At 45.0% G+C, this 20588-nt stretch overlaps 1 protein-coding gene across 1 annotated transcript in view; it reads left to right on the top strand.

The window, feature by feature from the left end:
- Pex16 (peroxisomal biogenesis factor 16) overlaps positions 1-20588 on the top strand; it is a 59418-nt gene that overhangs the window by 14334 nt on the left and 24496 nt on the right. The window contains exon 5 of the mRNA XM_050177814.3: positions 19106-19243. Coding sequence (XP_050033771.2) covers positions 19106-19243 — 138 coding nt within the window. The remainder of the gene's footprint in view (positions 1-19105; positions 19244-20588) is intronic.

Here is a 20588-nt window from a genome sequence, read left to right as displayed (position 1 = left end):
CGACTAAGCACATCGGGCACTTCGGAGCCACAACCAAGCACATCATGCACCGACTCCTCGAACCTGCAGCTAGGCATTTAGTGGATCGGCACCTCGGACTGTGCAACTCAGCACATAGCACACCGACTCCTCGAGCACGCGGCTAGGCGTTTTGTGCATCAGCACCTCGAACTGCGCGACTCAGCACATCGAGCGTCGACTGCTCAAGCCTGCAACTAGGCGTTTCGCACGTCGGCACCTTGGACTGCATTACTAAGCACTTCGGGCGTTTACTCCTCGAGCTTGCGGCTTGGCGTTTCGTGCATCGGAACCTCGGACTGCTCGACTAAGCACATCGAGCGTCGACCCCTCGAGCCCGCGGCTAGGCATTTCACACATCGGCTCCTCGGACCCACGACCAAGCACATCGTGTGCCGACTGTGTTATCATATTGTCACGATATCTCGTATAACAATATATATCAGACTACCCCTTTATAAAACGAGCCTGTTCGTGAGCTCTGTTCACTAGGCCCTTTGGGCTGTCACAGACATCTGGCTGCAAAAGCGAGGCATCATACAAAAGTACAAGCTGGAAAGCACGTAGCAGCTGCATGTCTATCAGTGGCTCTCTGATTCTAAGTTCCACAGCCATTGTCAAAGGAAGATGACTCAGAAGACTGCTGAGGGCCTTCATTAAGGAGCATGGTCGATTCCACCAAAAGAAAGAAATGCCTCACTGATTGCACTGGAGACTGCTATATCGATGAGGCAGTCTGCAGGTACAGCACTGGAACTATATTCATGCTCACACAGAGTTCTACACCTCACTTGGTTTGAAACCCAGGCACCATGATCTTTGTAGAGCAGCAGCAAAGAATACCACACGAAAAAAAAGGGGAAATGAAGGCACACCAGACCAGAGGCCACATGTCCAAGAAGGCCCACGTCACAAAACACATCAGACTACAAATTTGGTGCCTTTTAGAGCACTGAAGAAAAGGTGGAACTTTGAGAGCCACTTTCTCAAAACTGCTTTTTTTGGCTTGCTGCTCAGTTTCTGGTGCAGATTTCTTTGTTACCATTTAGCCTATTTTGACTGTCTTTTTTGTCACATTCCTTGGGCTACAGTGCAGGTCGTGAAAGTCTCATTTCTTTGTCTGTACTTTTTATAACTCTATGATTTCACTATTTCTTCAGCCAGAAAGTGTGCTTGACGCAGAAGTAACATAAAAATTGACACCAAAAAATTTTTGTTGAAAAAAAAAGCAAGACTGTCACGACCTTCAGCGCGCATTTAGCTATGCAGTCAATACTCAACGAACCTTCCATTGCATTTTTTAAGCTCCCAAAGCCCTGTAGAAATTTCAAGGGAGAAAAATGTCCTCAAGGTGTCACTTTGAAACTTTATGAAACATCAGGGAGACGTTCTAAACCTTTGTGCCTATTTTCATCAACATTCATGAAGAAATAAGGCAAGTGATTTTCAAAACCATTTTTGCCCCTTAAAAGGCCCTGAAACACTTTTTGAACATAGTAAAAAGATGTTGCTGATCTGTTAGCGAAGCTCACGTGAACATGTGAGCAAAGTATTATTGCACTGCATGCAGCAGCGCACTTGCGATCTCGTGTGAAAAGCAGTGAACAGGCCCTTGCTCTCGCATTCACAATGTCGTCACTGGAAAGCAGTTGGCCTAGTAACACTGTTGACTGATTTGATGGCTGCAAGAACATTCTCAGTAATACATAATTGCTAATTTTGAGCTAAATAAATGAGAAATGTATATGTCCGCAATTTCAAAAAGACAGAAAAATCATTTCGTCTTTGCACTGTACTTAGCTTCATCTGCTGTGTGTGGTCTTCGAGATGGCAGCGGCGTGCTGCATAGCGTATTCTGCAGCAGGTGCCACAGGGTTACGCTACAAGCCCTTTTGACACCACGACACTCAACTTCTGGCCGGGTCCTTGTCCACTTGGCTTCTTCACTGTATAGCTTCCAGCGTGCTAGCGGTGACGAAAAGAGAGAGGAAGTCTGGTATTGGTGCGATAACTCCACTAGCAATCGAAAACATTATCCTGCATGAGATGCGTGGGACAACGTACTTTAATAGTGATGCCATTCTGTGATTAGTTATGAAAGTGTTTCAGGGCTCCTTTATGTTAGCAGCGGCATGGCAGCGGACGACAGCAACATCGAGGCTCGCATCCCACCCTGTTTATGGCTATTTATGTTTGTTTTTGATTACAGTCGAACCCATTTATAATGAACACGATAGTTCCACAAAGTGGTCGCTTTATCAGTACAGTAAAACCTCGTTATAACAAAGTTGAAGAGAGGTCATAATTACTTCGTTATAACCATTAGTTTGTTATAGCCACGATCCATTTCTATCCACGGTTAGCAAGCAAGAGAGGATGTACTCGCCACCAAATCTCACAGCAGCCCACCACGCAAAAAAGAAAAGGCCTTCGCATGGAAAAATCAAGCAGACAAAAGACAGCAAGGAATTGCTACTTTATTCACGGCAAACGGCTCATCACTGATCGATCAACAGCACACCAGCTGGCAGCTCACTTTGCAGAAAAAAAGTCCTTGATAGATTTTTGGCACGTCTTCTTCAGGCAAGCAATGGCTTTTTTAGCTGCAGCCACTATTTCGAGGCTCGGGCTGTTAGGCCCAGAGCCTAATATTGCATCCTCATTGGCGGCAGCACTGAGATCTTCGCGTAACCACCGCTGCTGACGCCAAATGAGGCATGCCGGAAGCAATTGGCGATCATGCTTGCCGGTACAGCCATCCAAGCAGTCTGTACAGTGGAATCTCAATGATACGAATCTCATGGGGTCACGAAAAATATTCGTATTAGCCAAAATTTGTATCCTCGAAACAATTAAAACTAGCTAAATTAAGGAGTCAGAGGTGAACTCACTCAGGCACACGTACGTAAAAAGCATTTATTTCTTGAAGAAAAAGTCTCTAATGTCCTTCTGCTTCTTTTTCTTTGCCAGGTCAATTAGCAGACTTTGTTAAAATTAATAAAAACCCACGCACGTGTCGTCGCTGATTTCATCCGCGGCCATAGCACGCCTCAGAACTTCGAGCGCGTGCAGTATTTCCGTCGCCGGTGGTGGTCCTTCGCCGTCGCCCACGTCTAACACAAAGAACGTGGCCCGAAGCACAGCAGCCACTCCATCCAATGGCACGCGGAAAAGGAGGAAAAGCACAAAAGCAACAAAAGTGCCACCGCTTCAAACTCTTCGTGCCCAGTCACGGCCTCCGCACCACAAAAGAGAGGGAGAAATCGCGGAAGTGCGCGCTGCTCTCTTTCACTGCCATCGGTGGGGCTCATGCTCGCGGTCGCGACCGTCCGTGCACTGGAATCGTGCCAACTGTGGCCTCTCCTGCGCGCAGTGGCGCAACCTCCTCCTCTCCTTAGCAACCGGCGCGCCAGTTGGGCCGGTTGGGGGAGCAGCTGCGCATAGCAACCGTGACGTCACACAGTAGCGGTAGAACGAGCACGCAGGCGTCGGCGGTGGCAGCTGCATCGGCGCTCCTCCGTCAGACGTCTCGTTGAAGTCGAGTAAGTGAGACCCATAGCTCCGAAGCAGCCCAGTGATTGCGTGCCAAGAGGTTCGGGGAAGCGGCAGCGGACGCCAGAAGAACAAAAAGCGAATGCGCATGCGACAAATGAACATGTCACCAGATGCGAAAGCAAGAGAGGCAGAATGGAAACGCCAACAGCGACTGATTAGATCGCCGGGTACCAAAGGCAGGGAAGCAGAACGAAAGCGGCAGCAGCGACAGGCGATATCGCCGAACACCAAAGCGAATGAATTGGAGCGCAGACGGCAACAGCGACCCGCCATTTCGCCGAACAGCAAAGCCAGGGAAATGGAGCGGAGCACAGACGGCAGCAGCGTCTGGCTTTCGCCAAGGACACTTTCAAATTTCCAAAGTGTCTTCGGTAATTTTCGTATAAACCGACGCGGGTCGAATGTTGATTCGTAACAACCGTCCTCTAGTAAGTTGCAAAGCAATGGGGCTCAGCCGGGACCACAGAAAAATTCGTACCATCCAGAAATTCGTATTGGCCATGATCATATCATCGAGATTCCACTGTAGCATCTCGATCGCCATGTATGCAAGTCAATTGTACGCCTCGCGCTTCATGCTCATATTGAGCAGAACCCGGTCAATCACACGCTTGCGGTAGCCCGACTTAAAGTTCATGATAACTCCTTGGTCAAGGGGTTGCACAACTGCAGTGCAGTTTGGTGGCAAGAAACATAGCTCGATGTTTTTGAGCACAGCGGCAGTGTGGTGGGCTGCACAGTTGTCCAGTACAAGGCATATCTTCCGGTTCAGCTTGCCCAGCCACTCGTCCCACTCCTGCAGCCGTTGTGCAAAATTTATCTCGTCATCCAAGCCTTACAGTTGGACACATAGCTCACTTGGAGCTTTCGTTTACTTTTGAAGCATCAGGGTGACGCACTTTTGCCAACCACGAGGGCTGGCACCTTTTCCGACCCATCCATGTTGGCACAGAGCAACATGGTTACACGAACCTTGCTCTGCTTACCGCCCTGGCAGCGTTCACCTTTGAGGGCCAAGGTTTTTTTGCGGCAGCATCTGGTAGAACAGGGCTGTCTCATCCGCATTGAACAAATCCTTGGCACTGTATTTTTTCAGCAGCTGTCCAACATTTGTCTCCAGCCACACCACTGCATCTACGACTGCAGCCAGCCGCTGCAGTTGTAGCTGTTGTAGGCTTGCCACGAAATGTCGAGCCCCATGATGCACGCAAAGTCCCTCGCTTTGCACTGCAACAGTGCCCCACTCACAGGAGTGCCGCTTGCTCTTGCATCCAAAAACCACTTGAGGACCGCCTTCTCTACAGCTTCGAAAACAGGGGCTCGCAGCTTCTTTCTGTCGCCTTTTACGCCACTTGCAACAGCACTGGTGACAGTTTCTTTGCTGCTCAAAATCATCCACAGCGTGCTCAAGGCTATGCCGAAATCTTCGGCCACCTTTTTCTTCTTCACGCCAAACTCGACGGCTTTCAGCATAGCTGCCTTCTGCTTGATTGATATCGTTTTGCACTTCCATTTGCCGTTGTTCATCTCCTTTCTGGCAATGGGAACTCACACGAGTGAACCGATAGAAATACTGATATCGTTGATGTGGACAGAGGCAACGACAAACAACAAAACTGCAGTCGGCGCTGCCCCATGCACGCAGCGGAAGAGTGGACGGGTCCACCAGTTCCACAGGAAAGGGAGGCCAGGAGACGCACATGGGAGACGCGAATGTCGTGTGCTATAAGACATTAACCTGACGGATGCCAATATGGTCGGTAAATGCTCATTGTGGAAAAAAGAAATTGCCGATGATTACATTACTTCCTAATGAGAAATTGGAGCACAGCTCTTCAGCTGTTTCGACTTTTCTATATACTGAGGCAAATGGAGCAAGACATGTATGTAGAGTTACAGCTTTTTATTCTTCACTTCTTCAAGAAACACTCCACTCCCAGTTCTTGATTGTCATGAAGGTAGCTTTGTGGTCGGAGAAATAGATGGATATGCTAGACTTGCTGCAGCAATGCCTGGTTCAGCGTAGTGCACCTCTGGATTCTGGCGGCGATGGCGCTGGGCCTCTGCTCAGGCAGCTCATTTAGCAGCAGCGGCAGACAAAGGACTTCCACCGGTTGCCTCGCTCATGGCTCAGAAAGAACTGGCTGAGAATAAACTACTTATATAGGCAGACGGATTATATTATAATATAAGCCTTCTGTGAGCCTTGGACAATCCGTCTGGTGCAGAACATTTCGCACCAGCCACCGCAAACAGAGCGTAGCTTGGCACAGCTGCCTCGCTGCTTTGGAGGTTGCGGAAGGCAGCACGTAGGTGCATAGGAATGTTGTGCGGCAAAGAGATGGCAGCGACTGACTAACTCCGCTGACACTGCGGGCGAGTCAGCTGAAGGTAGCTTTGCGTTTGGGCTTGGGAAGCGCACTCTGTGATTCGCTGACACCGAGCCGGTGCTTCGGCAGCCGGAGAACACCGCGCGCTCTCGCGCGGTCGCTGCGACGGAGGAGATGGGGGGGGACGGGTACACTCAGTGGCGAACGGCGACGGCTATGCGTTTTGGCTTGGGCAACAACACATCATCAAGATCAGCTGCCTCCGAGCCTGTGCTCTGATTGCCGCCGCACATGGGTGCCATTGGAGGAGGAGCAAAGAGAGCAAGGCTCGCACCGTGCGTGAGAGATGGCACCACGAGCGCGCACAGCTAGAGCAGTGCGCTTGCCCCGGCTACGGAGCTGGTTGTGGCGAGACACAACGGCGCCGCAAAACACAGGAACGGGTGCCAAAGAGCTGCGCTCTAAAGAAAGGTTCGTTGTACCCATTGCGAGGAAATTTTAGCTTCATTAAAACGAGGTTTTCAATACATGGGCATCTATTGGAATTTTAAGGGGAATCACGATTGCTTCGTTTTATCCATTAGTTTGTTATTTCCTGTTTCGTTGTAACAATGTTTTACTGTAGTTATATGTGGACTCGCCCTTAAAAATGATCAAAAATTAACCGCATTGAAGCTGGCACGAGCATACAATTCAGCAGCTTTTCAGCCCGAAGACCAAATTGTCTGCTATTTTTGTCCCTGGTGCGTTCAGCATTACAACTGCACATCAGCGACGCAAGCGTCGCATAATTATGTTATCTGTGTTACTTCAGGCAGAAAAAAAATGTGGCGTTCAAAACTTCGAACGTCGCCACAAACTGTTATGAGGAATCAGCAATGCGTGAATGAAGTGCTGCCGAACCATAATCTCCCAATAATGGCGTAGTAACTCCCAATCCTTTGCAACATTGCATGGCAGTACCATGCTGCAGCATTCTTTCCAATTCTGGCCGCATGGATATCAACAGCAATGACAGGAACGTCTGATCGGCCATCGATACCATGGTAGAAGGACGTGCACAGTTGTTCCAAAGCATTCAAGTAGGTGTAATGCGCAAGGTGCCTCGTGAACAATTGCGCAAAAGCAGGAGTGCCACCGTCATAGCATCCAACATCACACCCTACACCATGCTGTTTATACTGTTTACACCCGGGTGGCATGCCTTGAAGGCGAGTGACCTTCTTCATGGCTTCTGAAGTCCATGCGCAGTGGTCACTCGGTCATCTTGAAGACCGGTGCAGTTCTACTGGAGTTGTGCTGGAGTGGGGAACGCACTTCTGTACACCCAGTTTGGCCGCAAGCACCCTCTTTCTACAGTGACTGGGCTTAAAGTGTTCATTGTAACCTCTACGGCCACTTAAAAAACTTACATAATATCTGGGAGCAGTTTCAATAGGCAGGGTTGAAAAATTATAAATGCGCTGAAATGTCATCATTATGACCGCTATGGCTATACAATTGAACCCACTTATAGCAATATTCAAGTGCCACAAAAATTCCACTGTTATAACCGATAATTGTTATAACTGGGTGCATGAAAAAAAATAACAAATTTGGAGGACGCTTAAGCTTCTCCTCTAAGAGTGGAATGCAACAGTATTCAATGATCCCTGACTACTTCTCACGCGTCCCGCCAACTGCAGTTTATGTAACCGTAATGTTTACCGGGAAACGCTGGCAACAAACGCTATGCACGAAGGCGAGCTTTCTGGCAGAAACGCGGCCTCTTGCGTGGGCCGCGATGTGGCAGAGGCGAGCGCCATCTGGAGGTATTGCAAGGAACCCAGTGCACCGTTTTATGGCCTTTGAGATTTGCACGCGGCGGCACGCGCAAATCTTGGAGGCCATGGCCACTCTCTAAATGGTAGAAATGCTGGAAAAGGGGTTTGTGTTTCAGTTTCCGCGTATCATAATTATGTTTTCTGGTATATTCAAATTACAATCCGACGCTATCGTGTCTGTAGGTTGCATGTAAGTTGTACTTTAGTATTTTTCTCATGTATTTTATTTTGGCAAATTCAATTAGTTGACTAACTTCTTTGCACTACATGGAGGGCCTACGTGGTTGGGTATGCGAAACTCGGTCTGAGAGCGGCAATATAAAATATGGTGTTCCTCGGGGATGAATTCTTGGTCCTTTGCTCTTTATTATCTACATAAATGATATTGTAAATTTACCTTTAATCCCAGATGTCGTTACTTATGTAGACAATACAAATGTTTTCTTTTCCGGACCTGATCTTGCGTTACTGGAATCACAAGCTAATGCCTGGCTTAGCAAGTTATATGTATAGCTGAACAATAATGAAATAGCACTTAATGTAAACAAAACAAAATATGATTTTCACTCCGAAAAATAAACCCGTACACCATAATGTCAAATTACGCATCAACAATTCTAAAATCATGTTAACAAATGGCTGTCGATTCCTTACGGTTTGCTCCAAATCCGATTTAAGCTGGTCCGACCATGTCAACCATGTACGTTTGAAGGTATCTAGGTTGATAGGCTTGATGTTCCGGCTGAAACATCTCATACCAATGCATTTGAAGAAACAATTATATTTTTTACTAATTCGTTCACATCTTGGGTACTGTCATTTAGTTCAGGGATTAGGCAACAAGACTGATTTGGACCGGCTCTTCGCACTCCAAAAAAGAGTTCTGTGTTTAATATGTTTTTCAATATCTGTACCAGACAGCTGTATATTCCACGTTCTAAAAATATTACCTTACGCTGACTTCTACAGTTTCTTCCTAGGAATTTGTGTTTATTGTCAAATCAAGAATAACTACACACTTTTCTTCGAAATATATTTAAAGTCGGATGTAGTATATAATTTCCGTACAAATATTTTAGTTGGATATAGACCCTGGACCAACTATGGTACCCAAACATTACATAATCAAATAATATCCCTTTGCAACAGAAATCCTTCTGTAATTGATCGCGATCTCAATAGTAAAACTACTTGGCAATGCAAGAGGAAAATAAAACTACTGTTGTTAAAAATACCTGATTCTATCTGATTTTATTTGGTGCTTGACCTGCTGTGTAATAGGTAACGAAATTCATCGTTGTATGTAGTGCATATGTTGACTTGTGATTATAATTTCATCCCAGGAATTCATATCTATATAGTGACACAACATATTGCACTATGTTGTATGACTTGTTACTCTATGTGTATTATTCAGTTCATTATAATCTATGTCAAGTGTACATTTGCTTGTGTTCCGTATGTATTATAATACCTCTGTTTTGTTCTACTTATATGGTGTGATATCATTGCACACTGTATTTGATTTGGTGAAAATGCTGTCTGATGTGTACTCCCGAAGCGAAGGCCTTGTCAGGAAACATACGTGTTTCCTTTTGCCAGGCCTCATGGACATACCTACAACATTGTATTTATGTCCGAAATAAAGATTGATTGATTGATTGATTGATTGATTGATTGATTGATTGATTCGGATTGATTTTTGCCAAAACGACAGTCAACGCTGGAATTTCTGCGACGCGGGGCCCTTAACGCTATCACGTTAAAATAGGGGGATGGCAGAGCTGTTGTGAAAGAAGTTAATGATGGGGAAGCCAGTGCCCCTCCCCACCACTTTGCTTTATTCGGCTGCTGATTGTGTTGACTTGTTTAACTGTTTAGCTCTGCTTCCGCCCACTTCGATCATGTGTAACAAGCCATGGCTGCCAGCATTCAAGAATGGCACTGCTTTAACAAATGCAAAGAGGGTTCATGGTCAGCAAGTGACGTGCGAGCTCCACTGAGGCATCACTTTAGTGGACCCAAAAGGGGACCTTTAAAAAATTCGAGAATGTTGCCGTGGCAGCCTCTCAGCTTGCGAAATCTAGAAGAAACGCTGGGGCGAGAGTGCCACAAGCATCTCGCCACGTACCGTATTTACTCGCATAATGATCGCATTCGCGTAATGATCGCACGCCTGAATTTTGTCGTCAAAATTCGCTCTTTTTTATTTCCCGTGTAATGATCGCACCCCGAACTTGCCGCAGCGATATGTTGTGTGCCAAGTCTAGCTAATAATGATCGCGCTATCTCTCGAATGCTGCCTGAACGACTCTCCAAGACAAACCAAGCGGTCTGCACGCACCAACCATTCTCAAGCAGATGCCCCATTTCATTCCTATCATCACTTTCCGCGCTTCCATGACAAAAAAAAGAAGGCTACAACCAAACTCGCCTTTATTACGTGTAGGCTTTATAGTGGCTGTGGTCAACAACAAAAAAAGGCACCTTTCGATTCTTCTCGTCTGCACTCGTGGGCATGCCACAAATCACGAGCGGCAACGATAGCAGCCATATTTACACTGATACGTTAGAAGTGTACCCTATTCATATGCTAATGCTTGTAACACAGCTAAGATATTCGCCCACCCTTAGCGGAAATGTGCTGTATTAGGATAGTAGTGAAGACAAATGCAGCAGTTTCCGCAGCATGCCCGCTATGTGTCTCTATGTCACTGGCAGCTAAGCGCGCCCATCTGTTTCTGTCCCTTCAAAGTGGATATGGCTACGTTATTGCCGCAAACTTGCCGATATTAACGATATTATTCATTACTGATACGGAAGAAACTGTTTCAATGCACGTAATGTACTCACGAGAAGAAAAAAAGTCGCGTTCGGCGCGCTCGGCTTGCTCCGCCGGCCGCCATCTTTTTTTTTGTGTCCCACACTACATACAGGGGCCGCCGCCTATTTGTTGACCTGTTGTCATCCCGCAGCAAATGCGAGATGAAAAAAAAAATTTTTTTTTTCTTGCGGAAAATTTAACCTGCGTAATGATAGCGCCCCTGAATTTGCGTAAATCTTTTAAAATAAGAAAGTGCGATCATTCTGCGAGTAAATACGGTACTTCTCACTTGCTTGCATGAGAAAACCCCATGCCCATCAGCCTTGTTTGCTTTACGTGAAGCTTGCCGACATCCTTCTCCAAAGCATCCAGGTGATCCACGTGCAGCAGAAGGTTGCTCGCGAAAATGAAGTCCCAGAGGGACTGAATCATCTGCAGGGTTTCCTGCAAGGACAACGTTGAAGCAGCCTGCTTTACCACATCATCGCTGCTGTCATCACTGTTGCTGTCGCTATCCGATGCACGCACATCCGCGACAGTAGCCTCATTGGTGATGAGCACTTCATTTCCAAATTTATAGCAGTGCACTTTCTTTTCACCGGCAACGTCATGCATTACCAATAATCAGTGGGCGGATCAGCCATCTTCCGTTTCGGCAGTGAGTCAAGTAATGCTCAGAAACAACGTGGCCAGGAATGACTTCGACACTACCATCAAAGACAAGCACGAGCAACTTAATCTGTTCGCAGAACTGCACAGAATAATGGGCCAGCAAGCAGTCTGGGAGCAGCAGCAGCAGTGCTGTCAGCGCAGTTGGCACGGTCCATTCATATTTCTGAGAGTAGCGTGACATAGAGCCATGGGTGCAGCCCATCTGTGTTCGAAGTGGTGGAAGAGCGACAGGAGAGAGGGGCGCGAGGCTGGCGATGCAGAGAAGGCTAGAAAACAGGTTCTGTTGTATGAGCGCACGACAGCTGTTGAGGTAGCAGGTGATCGTGCAGTGGCGCAAATTTTCCCCTTTTCTTTTCTTTTCAAGAATTTCACGTTCCATTACTTTTTGGCACAGACATGCAGCAGCCAGACTTCATTGTTATAACTGACAAATGCGGAATGAAGGCATTGTAGTAAAGGGGTTGTTTCACCATAGAAAACGTACAAAAGTTGACGGTGCAGCAGCTTCTCATTGTTATAACCGCTATATCTTTAAAACCAGTATCGTTATAACTGGGTTCGACTGTATCTGGGATCAATATAAGTGGGTTCAACTGTATATCCTTAGTTGCTGACTATTGCTACATGTTCTCAGCGTGCCAATGTCATTTTCATATTCCTATGATGTCTACAATTCACCTAGCTGACCATCTTTTTTCTGGAAGTGGTTACAAGATTCCTTGATCTTAGATACACCAAATCCATCTGAAGTCAGCTAAGACCTAGTCTGCAAGAACATGCATAGTTTGGTACGCAGGGCTTCTTTAAGTTCTTCACCGTGTATCCTACACAATTTGCATGCGTTTGGGTGGCTAATTCGCCCAATCTTCGCACATGCTTTCGCACTTTTTAAATACGCTCTGCTTTTGTTTCTGTTCCCTCTGTCTGCGTCACATTATTGTTTCAAACGGTCCCATCGACCTGGATGAACCTTGTGCCAACAGAGGTGGCCCCAGTCGACACAGCGGTGTTCTGTGAATTGTGGTGTTTGGGCACTGTGTGTGCGATTCCCAACATCAAGGCGACGTTGGGGAGTGCATGTAGCAGGGCAACGTGCTCACAGAGACAGAGTCCGGTACCGTGTCAGCTGAGGTAGCCCGCACATTTTGCGCTCAGCACATCTTTTTTGCCAAAAACAACGAATTGAGACACTCACTTGCACGGCATTGAAAACTAGGGGCTCTGTGGGGCATGCAACATGCGGCACTGCACTACACTGAATATTCAAAATATCTAATAGTAGATGCAATAGAACCCCGTTGATATGTTTTTTTTTTAATAGACCGTGAAAGAAATGCGTCACAGTGAGGAAGGCCACAACTCACCGCAGCACCATCAGGAACAGCTCTAATTGGCTACCTTTACAGTTATTAGATTTCTCTGCACTCATACTGTCACCGGCGATGGCACACGTGCATGTATAATTGAGGTACATGTGCAATGTTACGGGATAGTGCCCCCTTTCCATTCTTGATATGCTTCGCCACAACACTTTGCATATGCTTCACCACGTAACATGGCCTTTGGCTTTATTGCGGCACAGCTGACTAAAGATAACCGACGATTATGCAGTCTTGCCAGCCCCAAAATTAACGTAGCCCTGCACTCGGTTGCTGGTAAGTTTTAACCGATGCAGACTTCTTCAGGTGCATTGCTAACTTCTCTGCGCACATTTTCTCAGGAGATGTTTGTGCAACCTCAGCCGCTTCTTGCAAACTTTCGTTGCTTGTTGCAACCACTAGTAGCGTTCCCTTTTTCCAGGCATACTAGTTACTTGTTGCAATACACCAGTCTTTGCAACATATACATTTATCGTCTTCATAGTAACTTGCAATAGCAAATTTTCCTCTGCACTGGTGACCACCACATTCGAACGCAACGTAAGATGTGGAAACATTACGGAATGGCAACGCATCAAAGGGGAACATTATACGTGGTATCAGATTTAGGTCAAGATGTGAAAATACAGCATAGCAGCTGTGAAAATGTAACAGCGAGGAACATATTGACGGTGTTCCACTGTATTCAATTTGCAAATCAAATTATTCAAACTTTTACTATTCAATTAAGTGAAAGTCGAGTTAATCACACACCATTACTTTGCACTTTTCTTTTAAGAAATTTGAACTACACATAATGTCGCATTGGACCCATGCCTGCAGGTCTCTAGATGTTGTCATCATGACCACGGGCAAATTCTTGTATCGTGTGACAATGGCAGTTGCAGCCAGCAGTTGCTTCATTTTTATTCAGTGCAAGATCCGACTTCTGACTTGAACTATGTGATTGATTGGTGTAACACTTGGCTAATGGAACTTAATATTAATAAATGTAAAGTTATGTGCGTGCAGATGAACACCAGTACTGTTCCTACTTACTATCTAAATAAAATTCCTCTAGAAGCCGTTAACTCGTACAAATACTTAGGAGTTCATATAACAGAAAAACTAACCTGGAACCTTCACACTGAGTACATAATAAGTAAAGCTAATAGCATGCTCGGTTACTTACGCCACCAAAGCACCACCATCCTTAAAATTATTACTTTACCAGTCATTAGTGGGTCCTGAATTGGAATACGCTGCAGCTGTGTGGGACCCGTACCATGAAAACCTTATTTCCTCACTGGAGCTTGTCCAAAATAATTGAGTCTGATTCATATTTTCAAATTATAACCGTACCGCTAGCATAACATCAATGAAAGGCAATCTATCTCTTCCATCACTTGAATCTCGTAGAACAATAGCATGTTTGACACTGTTTCACAAATTTTATTACCATTCCTCCCTTCACAGTAACTTCATTTCTCAACCTCATTACCTATCGAGCCACATGGATCATCACCATAAGGTCGGACTTCAAACAGGCAGCACTAACACCTTCAGTCAATCTTTTTTTCCCAGATCATCACGGCAGTGAAACCACCTTCCCTGTGAAATTGTATCTATTGTCGACAACAAACTCTTTCGTAAGGCATTAGCTAAAATTGTATAATTAGGAATTATTAACATGTTATTTCATTTAGTTGCCACACTTACAAGCGACTAAGGACGACACTGGTTAACATTGTACTGACAGGAATTATCAAGATGCTATTTTGTTTACATTGTCTGTCGTACTTACAAACATTAGGCAAGATATTACATAGTACTGTATAATTAGGAATTACTAACATGCTATTTTGTTTATTTTTCGTGCTTCATTGTTATGCTTCCCGTTTTCGCACTCCCCTCTGTTATGCCTTCGGGCCTTGAGGGTACCACAAATAAATAAATAAGTAAATAAATAAATAAAAGATGCACAATGTGGCATACATCGCAGAAGTCTTCATCACATATGGTAAAAAGCACCTCAACAACTACACACACCGACTGTATCGTACTGGATGAATAATTATGAGCAAGCTCACTTGCTATGAAACAGGCAGGCAGTGTGCGCTGTGTTAAGACACACATTTGTTCAGAGGAAGATGTACACTGCCTCACTATAAAGCAAGTCATCAATGTTTTGTAGAAATTTTTTGCAAGCTTTCCTGGAAGGTTGTGATTTGAAAATGGTGACGAAAATTGCAGTTTCAATGCAGGTTTCATGCATAATAAAAACTAAGAGAACCAATGTTGTGCTAAATAACAGCATGCTGATGCACTGAACACTTTATGTTTTCTTGGTCCATTCAATAATTCAGTTTTTAGATTTTTCAGGCATTTCTGTCAGTCTCATGAAATCAATTGACAATGTTTAACTGTACATGTTGACTGTGCAGGCATGCTTGTTCATGATACTTGTGTTGGCCAGGGGAAAGTTGTACTTAAAAAAAAACAGAATGCACTTGCACTACTTAAACAACGTAAATGCTGATGTTCCTTAAGTCCTTGCACCAAAAAAAAATTGAACAGCTGGGAGATTGCTGTCAGGTGCTTCAGGACTTCTGATGCAGGTCTAATCAGGAGACCAACAAGAGCCTCTGTCAATCATAAGGCCGAGAAATCTGCAAGCCCTAGCACATAAAATGATGTGATCGTTCACGTAAATTGCATAGGATATCATTGCTTTGTGAGTAAATGCCATTAGTGCATATCTGTTTCGTATCCCTAGGTACTTGGTGCAGAAGTGCATCATCGCCAAAGCAATTGCATGCGTTAAGTCTTGCCCATATTTGATGTTTCACATCCAGTGACCAGACTTAGTTGCCATCTTCATATGTAGCTAACTGTAGCAAAACATGCGATCCTCCATAGCACCTAGGCAAACGCACATTAGAAGCAAGAGTCCCCAGCAAAAAGTCCCCAGAATGCACTAAAGTCTCCAGCAAAACTCCCCAGATATCTCTCTTGCAACTTACACATGCACATGGTACTCGGGCAAATACGAAAAAGAAGGTCTCGTCCTTCTCAACCCCTGCATGTTCAAGCTCCCTTCTGTCCTCTTTCATGGTTGCCCATTCTGCTCTTCTTTTCGGGTCGCCATTTTGCGTTTTGGTAGTGTTACTGAATAGTGCACACAGAACCAGCTTATCAGAACTCGGATCACAACAAGCTGCGCTTGACAGCAGTAGCGCAGCGAATGCTGAAGACTATCAGCGTCGCCAAAGAGGTAGGGTACAGAGCCGCTGGCTAAGACACAATGTGGACGAATCAGCACATCCACGAATGGAGACTGCCTTTACAAAGATTTAAGCGTTGTTGTGTGCAGCTACGGTAAGCCCTCATTAACTCGAACTGTGATACCTTGAAATATTGGTTAAGTCGAACTTTTTTCCAGCTACGGTGTCAGCCCATGTGGTCTTCACCTCTTATCTGAAAACATTTGTGCCAGACTCTGGATATCTCGAAATTTCAACCTCGAAAATACCAGGGAACAAGTGACAGGGTAGTGTCAGCAGCATCACTTGCCAAGCTGACCCAGATACCACGTTGGGGCACACTCCCCCCCTCTTTCTCTCTCTCTCTCTTGCTGTCCTGTCTTCTTTCTGTCTATCTGTGCTGAAGTGCACTTGCTCAGCTGCTCGCTGCCACTTTGTTGTGGCCTATCTGTGAAAGAGATTGCCAAAGAATACCACCCCTGCAGCTGAGCCAACAGCATTTCAGCGAGTTCAGTTTGATCAGGATGCTTGCTTCATGCTCACACGATGGTGGACTGTAAATGCTGCATCATTCTTGGGTGTCCAGCTAAGGGTGTGACAATTGTGCTGTTCTGCAGTTCAGTCTTGGTTTTCGAAGTTAAATTGTTCTGAATTCATTACGAAGGGGAAAGGAGGAGCATCAGCTTCTTCTGTGTCTGGAACAGGTTATGATTGGATGAATAGTTTCGAATATTATATTAAGGACAATCATCTGGTGTGCCAGGCACATTGTCTTGGCATGATGCCAGTAACACCATTGCCAGTAGACGCCTGCGTGTGCGGTGGCTGATGAATTCTGAAGTGACTGAGAATATCACTGGCACGGTTTTGAAAAGGCTCCAAATTTCTCTCTGGGGAGTTGTAATTGGAGGTTTTGGTTATACGTGAGAAAATATGGCTTCTTTTATCCATCAGCACTATGCATGCATCCTATGCATCCTACCTCACTATGCATGTACCAGAAGAAACCACCCTGCTCCTTTTTGAGCCCAACTCTTTGAGCCCTACTTGGGTCACTGGTTATGCACCAGTAGGTGTGTGCCATTCTTCAATGAACACCTTTAACGCCAACTTGGGTAACTAGGTATTTGCCACTGGGGATATGCTGCTGTACAAAGACGAAAAAGATGCCTTAAATTTCTCCAATGTTGAGTGGAATTGAACCGACGTCTAAAGGGTTCCTCAAGGACATAACCCGACACATAAACAGGCTGCACCACAAATGCCCAGTTTATGTGCTGCTTTTAAATGAACGCCTTTCAAGCCAGCGCTTTAGCGAGCTGCACCATGAATGCACTGGGTATGTGTCACTGAGTGTGCTGCAAGCGAGGGAACAATTCTCAGTTGTCGCAGGCACTGGCGCACCACGCTTCTCGTCTCGGAGGCCGCACGCACACTTCTTGGCAGTGCCACTTAGATGGCGCAGCACATCCAGAAAGAAGCACGCGAGAGGAGCCCTGCTGCATGACGTGTTTCTCAGCATTTGCACACACAGCAGGCGTGCCACACATTTCGGAGGCCATGCGAAATGGCACCAAGTGTCCTTAGGGAGTCACAAAAGAGGAGTCCCACCACAGTACACACCTCGTACATTACTCGTTTTGGCGGTGGCAATACAATGTGTCACTATATTGATTCGTGTTAATGCAACCATCGACAGTCATCATGAAGTGGGTTCTGCCACTTTCTTTTTTTTTTTAAGATGCCTAAAACGATGGGAGACTGGAACCTATCTACCGTCCTACCTACAGCAAAGTGCCTGGGATGAACCATAGAATGCTTAGCATTCTAAAAAATATTTTTTTTAATTACTGGGTCTCCGGCATAGATTTTGGTATTGCAGTCATCACTACAGTTGAACCCACTTGTAATGATACCAGTTTTAACAATATATATCAAACACAACAATGAACAGCTGATGCACGATCAACTTTTGTATGTGTTCTACGGCAAAATAAGCCGCTGGCTACAATGTTTCTGTGCCACGTTATCAACTTTAACAATTAAATCTGGCTACTAGGGTGTGCGCCGAAGTGAAAAAGAATGCAAAGTCCCTGAAATAAAAGAAGTTGTAGCCGCCTACCTGCATGCTGCGCACCTATGCCGCACTCGTCGTTGTGCCACATACCCCGCACAGCACCCCTTCATTGCAATGCCCCATGCACTGCCAGCCTTGTGCACCTGTCTCCCACCTCCCTTCCACCCCTCTGGCACACGAGTCGCCTGTGCCTGCGACTCTGAAGGGAGATGGGAAGTGGGCACACGAGACTGGCGATGTGTAGGGTGTTGCAATGAGTGCGTGGCGCAACGGCAAGTGTGGTGAAAGTGTGCAGCAGCGACTCGCACATCTTTTTCTTATTATTGTTTTTATTTTTATTTTTCCATTCTGAGGCGCCCACTAGCCACATTTATTTGTTTAGTCAATAATGTGGCATGGGAACATTATAGCAAGCGGTTCATTATACGATAGGACAGACACACACAAAAGTTCACGGTGTTGCAGCTGCTCATTGTAACATTCGAGTATTGTTAAAACTGGCAATGTTGTAAACGGGTTCAACTGCACTTCTTTCTATCCAATTAAAATGTTCGGATGTTTGTCCCCTCTGCTTTTTTCCTGCAACCCGGTTATAACAATTATCAGTTATAACAATGGAATTTCTTTTTTTGGCACTGGAATATTGTTATAAGTGGGTTCAGCTATATTAGTATGTGCAGCTGACACAGCGCTGTGCTGTCTCACAGCTACATCTCCAAATTGAATGGGAATTCAGTATTTGTTCTGTTGCAAAATAGGCATCCCATAAGCTTTTAAATTAAAGCTAACAGCTATGTAAATGAGCTTTAAATTGCAAATAGAATGCTTGATATTGATAATAAATTTATTATAAGTTTCTATAAGTAATGTGAGAACATTCTTGTGAACACATCTTTGTCCATATACAACTGTAGGCTGGCATAGGACTAGTTACAAAAATGCAGTTGAAAACTATCTTCAGCAGGAAATTAAAAAAATAGCATTAACAAGTATGCAATTTACTGCATAACAAAAGCCTTGCAGTGCGTTAACAATGAACATTATTAGCCCTGAGTGAATCGCAATCATGAAGTGGAAGGAATCATTTGTTTTGTACTGTTTCTTGTTTCATTGAGCAAATTTTTTTGATGTTATGGCTCATCCACAACTGAATCCCTGTCATTTTTCCCCACTTGTGTTATGCAGCGCCACCTGTGTCAAGAAGACAGTGGCGCCCTCCTGCAGCACCCCTGGGTGCAGGCGTGGCCACAGCCAGCCCAAAGCCTCTGCAAGGGTTCGAGTTAGCTGCAGAGGTTGCCCATGTCGTGAGGCCACTTGCACACCGTATCCTTTCACGAAAAGTATGTAGCTGTTGAGTAACGTGCAAAGCTAAAGCAATGTTCAGTACATGACTTGGTAGTAAGCCCGTTGAAGCAATGCAGGAGTATGTTTATCCAGACCATGTACTCGCAGGCGATTTGATTAATGAGAATGAAGTCTTCAGGCAAATAAAAAAGAGCTGAAATGCGTAGGGCATGCACTTCCAAGTCATGATTGACAACTTGCTGATATCTTTGAAAAGTATGCAATCAGTGCATTTTACTTAAGTGTGGAAAGTTGGGGCTTGCTGGTCATTCATGACAGCGCGAATCAGACAAGATGGTCAAGAAGACTGTGTGTGTCTACTCCGGTTCGTACTACCCGGATCACGCTGTACATATACTGCATTTTACCAGTACTGAACTGCGGGACCGAAACTTGGAGGATAATGAAGAAGTGATGGACCACTCCAAGAGCAATAGAATGGGAAATGTTAAAACACGGTAAAACGTAATGTGGTTGATATCCTAGTTAACTATAAAAGCTGTGTCACATGGTGCAATCTTGTTTGTGCAGTCGACCGCGTCATGCATGCAGTTTTTCGGTGTTCAGAGGTGCTGAACTTTTCTGTGAATTTGCTCATGCAGCACAGACAGGGAACCAATAACACGGCTGGCTATCAGTTACATCACTGTGGCCTCCTTGGTTAATTTTCGTTTTGGTAGAGTAACAAATTAAAACAAACTTTTAAAGAGAATAGTTTTTAGTTGTTTTACTTTGTTTTCAAAGAAACAGACGTGAATAAGTATGTGAAGAACAATTCAGTCTTCCACTAGGTGCTCACAAATGTGAAGCTTAGAGCCACTGTGATCGGTGCACCTGAAACAACAATCCAAAGTTCACAGCTGTGGAAAATGCAGTATAATGCCAGGGTATGTGAAACAGGTATAAGAAGTAGTGTACATCGGCTACGCCATAATGCACAGTTCAAACATAGCCATTGTGTCCTTTTATTGTTTTTATTCTTAAGGTGACACTGTCATCGTATCAAAACACAAGCATCATTCTTGCTTCTCATTACAGTTGCCTACTATACTGCTCAATTCTTGGCCTAACCCTGAAGTGAGTTGTGCCATTTCACTTAGAACCAACCGTTCAGATGAATCTCTTCTGCTGCCGTAGAGGCTGTGGTGAAAGGGACACCAAATAGAAAAATAATTTGAGCTGTATTTATACATTACCCTTTCACAGTAAGGAGTGCAAATATTCGAAAATTTGGAATAACAAATTGAATATTGGCCCATTCCATTCAGACTTTAAATCTAATACAGTAATACAACAAAAAACTTGTTTTATCCGAGGTCTGTAA

The sequence above is a fragment of the Dermacentor andersoni genome, chromosome 4 (genome assembly GCF_023375885.2).
Source record: "Dermacentor andersoni chromosome 4, qqDerAnde1_hic_scaffold, whole genome shotgun sequence".
Taxonomy (NCBI): Eukaryota; Metazoa; Arthropoda; class Arachnida; order Ixodida; family Ixodidae; genus Dermacentor; species Dermacentor andersoni.
This window is presented reverse-complemented; position numbering and strand designations above follow the sequence as displayed.